Genomic DNA, 12210 nt, shown 5'->3' on the forward strand with positions numbered 1-12210 from the left:
AGCCTGGAAACAATATTCCAGGTAGAGGGGATAGCCAGAGCAAAGGGCCTGGGGTGGCAATATGCTTGGTGTATTGGAAAACTGACCGATGGCCTATGTATTTGAAGGTGAATGAGGGAGGGAAAGAATAGTAAGACAGGAAGTTAGAGAAGGTAGAGGGGCCTGGGAGGGGAGCTGGAAAGGGCTGGAATTAGGTGAGCCCGTGGTAGGCATGTTTGAGGAACAGTGAGGAGGTCAGGGACAATGGAACAGAGCCCCCTCAGGGAAGAGCAGGGAGAGGTGAAATCAGAGAGGCAGGCAGTGGCCCTTTGACGTATGGCCTGGCAGATTATGCCAAGGACTTTGGATTTTATTCAAAATGTGACTTTGGAAGGCTTTGAGGGCAAAGTGATATGATCAGAGTGACAGGATCCCTCCGGCCACTATGTTGAGAAGAGCCTGAAAGGGATCAAGGGCAGAAACAGGGAACCTCGTCTGAAGGCTGCTGCAATGATTAGGCAATAGAGAGCAATGGCATGGCCCGGAGCTGTGGCAGCCGAGGGGTGAGAAGTGCAGATTCCAGATCTATTTTGAAGGCAGAGCCCACAGGAACCACCGACAGGCCATTCATCTCAGCACTGTTTGTTATTGCAAAAGTTTGGAAGCAACCGGAACACTCCGCTGTAGGAGACTAGCAATTATTGTGTACAATAAAACATGCCATAGGCTTACAAAAGAACAAGGAAGCTCTTTGTGTATTAATACAGGATGATTTTCAAGATATACAGGATGAAAATGAAAAAAAGCAAAGTGCAGAGGCAGTGTGTATGGAGCATTACTCTTTGGGGTAGGCAAAATAAGACGAAGCAAAACAAACGCACAGACATGTGCACAGTCCTTGGATCTTCCGTTGTGCTTTTTAGTCTTTGTTTTTGCTTTTCAGTTTTCGAATTTAGGTTCTATTGGTGGGAGGAATTTACGTTCTATTGGAGGGAATTTGTGTTCTATTTTATTAATAAAATATGTTGTGTCAGAGGTGGTCCGTGTTATGGAGAACTATCAGGCAGAGGAGAGATGGATTGTGAGAGTTGAACGTGTGGCCCCGGTAGGCATTGAGAGGTATCTTTATGAGAGAGAGCTAGTAAGGCCAAAAATACCCACATATTATTGACATGAGAGCCAGATGACCAGAACCGGGGCTTTGGTCCATGAGCACAGCATGGGGTGGGTTTACCACTGCTTGCATATTGGGGTGACAAGCCAGTTACATTTTCATATCCTCTCTCTTTCAGGTAAAGAGAAATAAGCTGTGCTGCCCCTCCAGTTCCCCAGATTCAGCCTCTCATACAGATCTTCACACCCCTGCCTCTCCATGCTCTCCAGAAAATAAACTCCACCAAGCGTGTTTTCTCCATACCTTTTTATTGAACTCTGTAGACTTCATTAAGGGACCATTTGCTTAGAATTCTTAAACATTTGGACATATTTTACAAGACAGGACAGCAGCTGTAGGTCACAATTTCATCTCATCACATGCATATAAAGACACTGTTTTTTTTGTTGTTTGGTTTCCGTGTGTGTGTGTGTGTGTGTGTGTGTGTGTGTGTGTGTAATGCTCATTTTCACCTTTACAGGAAGGACTAGAGACGTCAACTGACCAGAGATGAATAGGACCCAAGAACATGACCCCGAGAAAAGAGCAGCTAAGGACGTTGGTCATTTATGGCTAATGTGATTGGCTTGGCCCCTATCATGGGTGGGGCAATCAGAATGGCTTTGCTGGCAGAAAAGCCTCAACCTCACACCACGGTCCTGGGTGAGACAGAGGGTCTTAGCTAATGGAATGCATGCTACCATGGGGGCATTGAGGCTCAGAAGAAAGGAAGACTCTAAAACCTGGAGGCCAGGCTGGCCCTCTTTTCCAGCTGGACTCCCATGGCTCGGGAATGCAATCCAGTTTCCAGATGTCGGCACTCACATTCCCGCCCCCAGCAAGTCCCAGGTGAGGGAGAGCCCCTACTTCGGACTCTTGGCTTTGCCCACTGGGAGACCACAAAGTGGTGTCCCAATGGGCTATGTATGAACTAGACTAGAACACGAGGCTGAAGATGCAGAGTAGGAGAGTAGGAAGGAGGCTGGGGATGGCCCCCTGAGCCCCCAAGAAGGGTAGCTTTTAGAAGCCCATGGCCTCTAGGGCAGACAGACAAGTGTCAAATTTGGACATCATCCTGGTCCCTGATACTCAAAGAACAGATGGTGTCAGTGGGGCTGTTAAAGGCTTCAGTGGGAGGGGCCCCCCATTTCTTCTTCCTTCTCAGTTAGCAATACCTCAAGCCAGGTAAGAACTAATAAATGCCTCTATTCACTCACGCATTCACACATCATTCATTCACTCAGAAGTCAATCATTTACACATTCACTCACTCAAACAAACACAGGTTGGGGACCACTATGTGCCAAGGGCATACACTGGAGGATAATCCTGAGTTCCTAGTGCAGAAAATGGTGTTCTCAGCCCTTGACCTTGGATTAAAGTCATGATAGCTCTGGAGAGCAAAGGGCCAGCTGCCAGCCCAGCAGCTGCTGATCTCCCTCTTCCCCACCAACCAGGCATACCAAGCTCAGAGATCAAGCTCATCTAAGAGACAGCCCAAAGCCCTAGTGAAGACTAGGGGCTGTGAGCCAACCTGTCGAACCTCTTGGCCATCTGCTTCTGCGCTTCTCTCCTTGTTTTCCAAACCTAGATTAGTTCAAGGAGGCAGGAAGGGTGGGGTGATCCATGCATGACCCTCAAGAGCATCCCAATGGGACAGAATTGGAAGTTTCCTTCATTTCCCAGGATTGTCATATCATTGCAGCCACTAACTTGAGCTATTCCTGCAGATCCTCAAGGGGGATCTTGGAAACTGGCAGCTGCTCAGCCTATCCATTCAAATTGATCGTCCTGCCTCGCCTCGTGATCAAACAGCCTGAGACGGCCTGGAGTTGGGGTCACCCTGAGGATGAAGTCTTATCTCCTCCAAATCCACCATATGCCATTAAGAGGGACTTTAAAAACCTCTTTTGTCAAATGGTTCATTTGAAGAATGCAGCATCCAGATGCACTTGGGAAGGGGCTACAGATGTGGGAGATGGTATTTTGCCTGGAGGCAGCTGAAGACTTGTTTTGCTGTAAAAGTGGATTACAGCTGCCTCTCTCTTTTGGCCCTTCTGGACTTACTTCATTGGGTGGGAACTTCCAAAGGATTTGAATGGGATTTCCTGTTTTATTTGCCAGGAAAGGAAAAAAAAAGCCCTTTGGGAATGGTGCTATTTGCTATTACCTGGGCAGTTTGTTCATTTGGCGGCTGGCTAGTGGGTAAAAGATAATTGTGTCTCTTGTACACAAAGCCTTAGGCCTATGAGGGCACAGGATCTGGGCAGAATGGCTGAAGCACCGTGAGATAGCCAGCCAAAAAAGGGATTACTTTTTGGCTGGCCTTGGGGAGGGTATCACGAGGGTCATCTCATTCAGTGTGGTTTGTTAGGGCACTGGGGATGGGTTGGATGCATGATCTACAGGGTCATCAAAATTGTCCAAGACAGGGAGCAAGAAGAAAGCAGGGTACCCTATGTCACCTTCCTAACCTGGTACCCCCTCTGAAAGCTCCAAATCCTAGCATTTGAGTCCCTGCTAACTGCGTTCCTTGCTTGCCTTGGTGGCTTGAGTCTGTGCCCTGATGTTCAAACCACACATACACATATGTGCATGTACACACACACACACACACACACACACACACACACACACACACACACACCCCAGGAAACAGAGAGAAGGAGAGAGAATTTCCTTGGTTGTTCAGTCCAGTTGCCATGCAATACTAGAGTCCTTTTGCAACACTCATTTTGTGCATTATGTATCCCATCATTAAACACGTGTGGTGTCAGGAAGCTCATTATCCAACATGGCATTGGGTTCCATGGGTAGGCAGCCACACCTGTTAGAAGTGCTTCCTTAATTTGAGCTGAAATTGACCACTCTGTCCCTCTCATGCAAGAGAAACTTTCAGAGACTCACACACGGCCATCCCGCAGGCAGGTGGTTTCTTCTTCAGGTGAACTGCCCCACTTCACCCCATCTTGGCCAGCCTTTAGATTTTTACAGAATATTTGCAAGGAAGGAATGGAGAGTTAGTTAGAGGTGAAGATGAGGGGCCACTCGACTAACCGACCCCTTCCAGATCTAATTTTTCAAGTTGATATTTTGGGAAGTTCAGTTGAAATTCCAGGTTAAGACAATATCAGGGACAATGAATGGAAACCCAAACTATACAATCTCTTTCTAGCTGAAAACAGCCACAGACGAAGGTGTTTGCTTACCTGGACATTAAACCTAGCAAACTACTGGAAAAACAACTTTTTCGTTGTTCTCGTGCAAAAGTTTTAAAACATCTTGTCTGTTTTGTTTGGCTCTGGTTCAAAGCAGATTATCAGGAAATTGGAGGTGGGGAAACTCTGATTAGGGTCGTAGTCCAGAATAATAGATTCATGCTTGGGTTGGTTTCCTCTGGGTGTGTTTCCAATGGGGGTTGTTCTCTGTTATCTGGGGGTTCTGATTTGGCTCAGATCTCTGATCTGGGCAGAGGCAAGAGCCCTGAAGCTGACAGCAAGGCAGGTGGGATACAAAAAAATCTAAGTAAATGCAAGTTGGAGATTATCTGAGATTTCTTCACCTTCCTGCATGAGTCGATGGATGAAGAATCACTTTCTGCTGAAGATTCTGCTTCATGAGAAATCTTCTGGCCATCCAAACCACCTGGTAGAATTAATTATCAGGCCAGTCCAGAATCCTCCCTGAGGCCTGGGTAGGTGGAAGCTGCCCTTGCCATGAATCTCTGGCTCTATGGAACCAGCAGCTGGAAAGGGAAGGGGAGATGAGATGGCAGATTCTGGGGACACGTCTTCTCAGGGTTTGGCTGCAAGCCTGTCTGGCCACTGTTTTGGTGAGGCTGCTGGAAATGGATTGAAATGAGGAACTGATAAAAAGTCGATGAGGTCTGAAGCTTAGCGTGTTCTCTGAGGTTTGCAAGAACCAGAAAATGCCTGTCCTGTAGATCCAAATGATGTTACAGGGAGAAGGGCAAGGGCAATAGGCCAGTCGACAGGGGCTTGGGTGTGCTCTGGATCTCAGAAATGCTAGCGGGAGGTTGGCTTGCATATTTTTGGTTCTGAAATCTTTGGGGATGAGAAAACTCAGTCCCCTCAGATCCCCAAAGGCGTCTGGGGAATGAGCTAAACCAGTCCACATCCCGTCCTGATTTTGAGGGTCATCTGTAGCCCCGCGTCCTCTGCTCTCAATCCTGCATCCATGCCCTGGATTCTTAGGAACAATAAATAAGAGAAACACAGACATAATGAAGAAAGTAACAGTATCAACAGACTCTAGGGCTCGTGTCAGGAAATGCCTGTAGCAAGAAGTCAGACCTTAAAGTCTTTCTCTAGCTGCAGGAAATCAGAATCAAAAGGAAGAAAAGAAAAAGCAGCCCAAAGGACAATGGGAGTAAATGAAAATGACCAGAAAATATCAGCTACGATAATGACCAACAATAAACTTCCTAAGATGTTATTCTGTATTACAAAAGAAGAAATTAGACTCAATGGCCCTATTATAAATTTGCTAAAAATACATATACATATATATATATATTTTTTATCTGAACAGAAAAATAGACTACTCTGAGATGCATGGACATTCTATGATGTAGTCACGCATCAGATACTTCTAGAGCCAGAAAAATGGCAACAGAAAATGCAGAGGTAACTCTTATTTCTGGGTGTAGCCAGGGCTGGTTTGGGTCTCCCTGGCTGAGTGAAAGCATTTGGATGCTGTCATATAAGAAGTGAGAGGCGAGGAAACTTCAGCTCAGGGCTGGAGGGTCTTCATTGTCCTGCTAGGGGACTCAGGGGAGCCCCCTTCTTCCTTCTGCCAACTCTGCAGCCACAGAAAAAGTCCTTTCCCAAAGAAACTTAGAGGCATTTCCTCATGCTCTCATTTGATTCAAAGTTGCTTGGTTGGAGGCTGAAGCCTGGGATTAGTTGGCAGAGAAATAAGAAAAGGAGGGAGATAGAGACCTGGCTTTAGTGACCCTTGTCTGTGGTGAATTTGAAATTTCCCCTCGTCCATGGACTATATACTCCAGCTATGACTTGGAGCAAGACAGAAATACACAATAGTTACGAACATCAATAATACATTACAGTTTTACAGAAGAGAATACTGTTTTGTTTTTTCTCCATAGAAATGTGGATCTTATTAGGAGAAAGGGCAGAAACGAGGCTACAGTTACTAAGACACAGAGGAGAGGTTGGGAATCAGTTTGAAAAAGTTCGTATCACCAGCAATTCTCGGGGGCAAGATGGGTGGGCTGGAAAAAAATGGCCTCCTCAGGATTTTGCTGTTTCCCCTTCTTCTTCTTTTTGTTTTTTTCTTGATCCCCAATGCTTTTAGAGAAAGGGGCTTCACGGGAACAAATGTTCACTCCTCTTTTTTCTTTCCCCATTAAGTGTGCTTAAGATAAAATTCCTAAAGAAGGCACTGAGAAATCCACTGCATCGAAGTCCTATTGTTTTTCTTTACCCAAAGATAAAAAGGTGAAGAAACTGACTCCTCCAGAGCTTGCCCACCTCTCTCTGCTGGTTGTAGACTCTCCCCCGGGTGTTTGGGACACATAGCTACCTGGTCCCGAGCCCTTTCTGATAATGGTGGAAGTTGGAACTCAAGTTCAGCTGGGTTCTCGACGAGTTCACTGAGTTCGCCAAAGGGACCAGGAGTCCATCCATCTCCAGGCCCTAGTTTGGTTTCCATGGGTTGCCTTGTTTTCCGTTTTCAACGGTTCAGGAACGGCTGGGACACAGACCACCAAGTTAAAGCAGTATCTGCCTCCAAACCATTACTTTCCTCTCCTCCATCAAGATCCATCGGACAAGGTTAGCTTCTCAGTGGAGACTCTTAGGCAGATTTCCCAGTGCATGTACACAGGTACAGGTAGGGAGACAGGTACGTTCTTTTTTGGCAGGTGGGGGCCTAGGTAAACTTACAGCACTCTATTTTGAATTGGGCGCACAGGGTAAAAGCTATATTCCCACAATACATACACGAGTGAAAGAAAAAAACCAAACCAAAACAAAACGCAGTACTTTCTAAGCATAGTATATGCTGAGTTTCAATTATTCTGTTTCTATAAGAACTCTATAGGACTCTGGCTATTAAGCCTGAAAAAGTAGGTTCTTAATGATACTTCTGAATTCGTCCTTCAAAAGTGACTCAATAAAATGCTACTTTAAGGTCAGACAAAACACACGAGGAAGGAAGGGCTAGATCCTGCATGACCACACAAGGCAGAAACGGCCTTTGGTTACAAGGAGAGTTGCACCAATTGGTTGTTAGTTAGAAAAAAAAAGAAAGAAATCATCTCCAATCTGTACACTTCTCATCTGCTTCAACCAACAAATGAAATGCCTTGATTTGAAGAAGGGGTGGCACGTTCCTTCTCACTGTTTATGGCTATATTTAAACATGTTCCCTTTCCTGATATGTAAAATAGACTATATTATTATTGTTATTAATTTTTACAGATAGCATCATCTCTAAAAATATCTGAATCAGAAATCACAACTATTTACTTTTATCAAAAAGCATTTGTTTGTTTTCCCTGAATTTTCACATTTGTGCTGATGGCAGATGTAAATGGCGATGAAAACAAAGTGATACATGAGATGGCCCAGGGTGGCCATTCCTTGATAGGCCCCCAGCCCACAACGTGTGCTCAGCAAAACCCCCTGAGAACATTGCTTCTTCCTCTCTCTCGTGTGTCACTAGATCAGGATGACCTCACACTTTCTTTGTCCCTTAAGTCCCTTTACATTTGCTGCCAGAGTACTCTGAAGATACCTCGGAAGAGTCAAGATACTTCAGCATGCATTTTCTTTGTTAACGCAGCATAGAACGGGACTGCCCCTCTTGGAGGGAACCACAGTCCTTGGAGACGCTGAGAAGCAGTGTGAACCAGGTGTGTATTCAGCAGAGAACACGCATTTTTAACGGTGGTGGAATGACCCCATGTCATCCTACCTGCGACAGGTGGCCCAACCTCATGCTGCTGTAAGGAAGGGCAGGCAGAGCGACTCTGTGATATTTGTGTACTGACAGGTAGATTGCGCCATTGTACTAACAGACAGACCAATAACACATTGAAGGACAGGTGAATGACACCATGTTTTGTTCCATCAGGAGGACATACGCCTGTCACAATTGAGGACTGACAGATCTACAATATTGTACTTGGGACATCATCCATCCAAATTGTATTAAGAGAACAACATCAGTCCATTGTACTAAAAACAGGCAGATCAATACACATGTCACCTTTACTGACAGATGGGTCAACGGCATGGCATCATGCTAGCCAGTGGCTCAACCCTATGTTACTGAACCGAGGAACAGCCAGCAACACCATGCTGTTGGACGAAATCAAGCAGACTAACACCAGTTCATCAAACTAGGACAGGAAGACCAACGCCAAGAAATACACCAGAACCACTCATGATGCACACAAATACTTATTGCTTTTGTCTGTACTGGCTGCATTGATGGCTGCAGAAAGAAGAGCTGAGCTTTTAATACAGACAGTGACACTAAAAACATACCAACAGCTGGTTGACAAGAAAGAACAGAGTAAAACACCCAACGCCCAACCATCTACTGTATACTTCTAAGAAGTGCATGTTTCCTGTACATGTGACTTGATGGGAGGCCCCACTCAAAGGCCAAGTATCTTTCCTTGCAAGGGGGCAAAAGGGAAGCTTCAGAGGGGCAGGGAAGGTGCCCACAGACTGACACAGCAATACCAGCACAATATCACCCACCGTGGCCAGACACAGGCACGTAGCAACAATTCAACTGCAGTTCCAAAGAGTGGCCCACAGGAAATCGTGCTTGTTTTAAAGTGCAAGATGTTGACACTGTCCCTGGTAGACCCTATTTTTGAAAAACATAAAGTGCTTTTTATTTTAACTTTTTTTATACCACAGGAAACAAAACAGAATTTCTATTATAGTAGATGCTTTCCCTGCCACAGCAGGAAGTATTCAAAAGTCTGAACTGGGCATTTCAATTGAAGATATTTTTTTCCTTTCGTTTTTGCAGGTAAAAAAAAAAAAAATCAGATTTTATTCTGTTCTTCGGTAACATAGTCTCTTTGAATAAGCTATTTCTTTTGCATATTTGACACTTGCATATCTTTTGAGTCTACACTAACAATGTACAGAACACTTTTTCCTTCTACGACCCTAAAGCAATCCTCAGAGTTCTGTTGGCTGAGTGCCTGCCTTCTGAGCCCTCCCCAGATTGCCAGGGGCAATGAGAATTGAGTACAAGTGGTGCAACTCACCCTGATGATATCTCAAAATAAAATCTCAGGTACTACGAAATACTGAAGTCAATGAAGACATTCGAGTAAGGGTTTGTGCTGGGATCCTGGCTTGCGGCACAGAGATTTCTCTATGACACAGGCATCCCCTGTAGCCTTCTAACAGTGGGATCCATCCGAGAGATGATGGACAGGAGTTTCTAGAGGTGGCCAGGCAATACCCGAAACCAAATTGGTCAACCCACTCTTTCAGTATAAGCCACTTGTCCCAGCATCCTTCTCCAGAGAAGCCAGGAGGGATGGAGGTGTTGCTCTCAGAGGCTGTGATGAAGAGCCATAAGAGAAGAATGGGGAATAGGTGGCCGTGGTTATGTCTAAAACGTGGTAGTGGTGGCTGTGAGTTCTGCTCATGACATCTCCCAAAGAGGGCAGTGGAGTTGTTACAAGGAGGCGCCATATCCTATGGCTTGGCCAACTTCATTCTGATGGACCTGTCATGACTCTCAAGGCCTTAGGGAGCTTTCTCTGGAGTCTCTCTTCTTTCCAGGGGCTTCGCAGAGCCTTTCTGTTTTCAGAGTTCATGCAGAAAAGCTCTGTGGCAGGTAAGCTGAGCCGCACTCCTCTTTGGACCTCGCCCCACGTCTCTCCTCCGCGTGGGGTAGTTCAGATGCTCTGATCTCGTGTGCTTCCATGGGCTCCTCCGCCCGGCAACACACGGACGTCGGGGGAGATGTGGTTCTCGAGTTTGCACTTTTCCTGACCACCAGGGGCTTTTCCAGTCAATGCTTCTGTAGAGTAAATACAGTTCTGTCTTAAGAACTTAGGGGAGGTGGGTAAGGGTGAACTTTCAAAGTGGTTCTTTTCTGATCTCGTCCCAACACTGAACTTGGGACTGGTGCTCCCATGGAGGCTCTTTGGAGGGCTGGAGTCCACACTGTAAAGCACCTGTCCCTCATCATCTGTGTCTGCATCAATGTACTGGTGGATACCCGCTTCGAAGTTGAATGCTATTGCTGTGTGTTTCTCAGGTGACCGGGGGGGTGTCCTAGCACTGGCTGTGGTGTAGATGGAGGACTCTGGACTCAGCACAGGCCTGTCCAAGAGTGTGGCACACTCCAGTCCAGCAACAGCAGCTGCAGCACCCCCCCGGCTCCTGAGAGGGTCGTGGTACATCCCCAGAACAGGGACCAATGGATTGGGATCGCCCTCCATGAAGTTGACTTTAAGTGCTCGGAGCTTCAAGGGGTTGTTGGTCTTCATGGAACTCTTGGGGCTCTCGATGAAGAAAGGAGAGTGATGGCTGGCATCAGGGGCAGGGTTGGCCTCCACAAACCTACCACCACTGGCACCTAGAGCTCCCCGCCAGCCCATCTCTGGGGCTATGCTGCCCCCAGTCTTGCTGGGGAGTGATGCCAAAGGACTATGGGAGAATCTGGTGGCTTCAGGGAAGTCTGTGGCACAGCTAATGAAGCTATCAATGCTCGACATGCTTCGCATATCGATGACCCCTTCTGTACGAGTGGGCAGAGGGGCTACAGGGCTGGGGATGCTCTCCATTTCAAGTTCTTCCTTTGGTTTGCTCTGTGTTGCTGACTCCTTGGTATTGAGGATGGGCTGAGATTGGGTCTTGGCCATCTTATTGTACATGTCTTCCAACTGCTGGACGTTCAGGTGCTGAGGACTAGAAGATGATCTGGCCTTCTCAGGGGATCCCTGCTCCTTATTTTCAAATGACTTACTTGAGCTGGTTTCAGACAGTGTCCTCTTTGTCCATTTCCATTTGTTGGGAGACAAGTGGTTATCTTGTACTTTGTCCTTCTTACCTATATTCTCTCCATTTTTCTCAACTACAATGTCCATCATTTCAATGCTCCGGGCAAAAGCATCCTTCATGTTCATAGACACAATGCTGCCATTCCTCTTAGCTCTCTCCAGAGCCTCTCTCCGCTTGATTGCTTTCTCTTGCCTCTTCTGCTCCTTGTAGAACTCGGAGAAGTTATTGACAATGATGGGGATGGGAAGAGCAATCACCAGGACCCCTGCAATGCAGCAGAGTCCCCCCACAATTTTCCCCAGGAGAGTTTTGGGGTAGATATCTCCATACCCAACAGTCGTCATGGTAATAGTAGCCCACCAGAAAGAGGCTGGGATGCTTTTGAACTTGGTGTCCTCCTCGTCCTTCTCCGCAAAGAAGACAAGGCTGGAGAAGATCATGATACCCATGGCAAGAAAGAGGATAAGCAAGCCCAGCTCGTTGTAGCTCCGCCGCAAGGTGAAGCCCAAGGACTGGAGGCCAGTGGAGTGTCTGGCGAGCTTAAGGATGCGGAGAATGCGCATGATGCGGAAGATCTGGACCACGCGCCGCACGTTCTGGAACTGCAGCACGCTCTTGTTGGATTCGGTGAGGAAGATGGTGACGTAGTACGGCAGGATGGCCAGCAAGTCGATGGCATTGAGTGGGCCCTTGAAAAACTTCCACTTCTTGGGCGAGGAGAGGAACCGCAGCAGGTACTCCATGGTGAACCACGCAATGCACACGGCCTCCACGTGAGCCAGTTGGGGGTTGTCTGTGGTCTGACCAAACTCATCGAGGCTCTGCAGCTCGGGCAGCGTGTTGAGCGACAGGGCAATGGTGGAAAGGACGATGAACATGATGGAAATTATGGCAAGGATCTGTGAGAAGAGAGTCGAAGAAGAGAGTGGGATTTAGTTATCAGCCACCAACGGGATGATCACTCTAGTACCCTGGGCCAGCAGGATGCTCCTCAATGTTCAGGAGCATTTCACATCTCAATAGTCACTTAACGATTGGATGGTTGAG

General features: G+C 46.8%; 1 protein-coding gene across 1 annotated transcript in view; it reads right to left on the bottom strand.

Moving 5' to 3' along the window:
• Nucleotides 1-9044: 9044 nt before the first annotated feature.
• KCNB1 (potassium voltage-gated channel subfamily B member 1) overlaps nt 9045-12210 on the bottom strand; it is an 82088-nt gene continuing 78922 nt past the window's right edge. Inside the window, exon 2 of the mRNA XM_006921902.1 lies at nt 9045-12062. Coding sequence (XP_006921964.1) covers nt 10053-12062 — 2010 coding nt within the window. The 3' untranslated portion in view covers nt 9045-10052. The remainder of the gene's footprint in view (nt 12063-12210) is intronic.

Source organism: Pteropus alecto, unplaced genomic scaffold, assembly GCF_000325575.1.
Source record: "Pteropus alecto unplaced genomic scaffold, ASM32557v1 scaffold45, whole genome shotgun sequence".
NCBI classification, from domain to species: domain Eukaryota; kingdom Metazoa; phylum Chordata; class Mammalia; order Chiroptera; family Pteropodidae; genus Pteropus; species Pteropus alecto.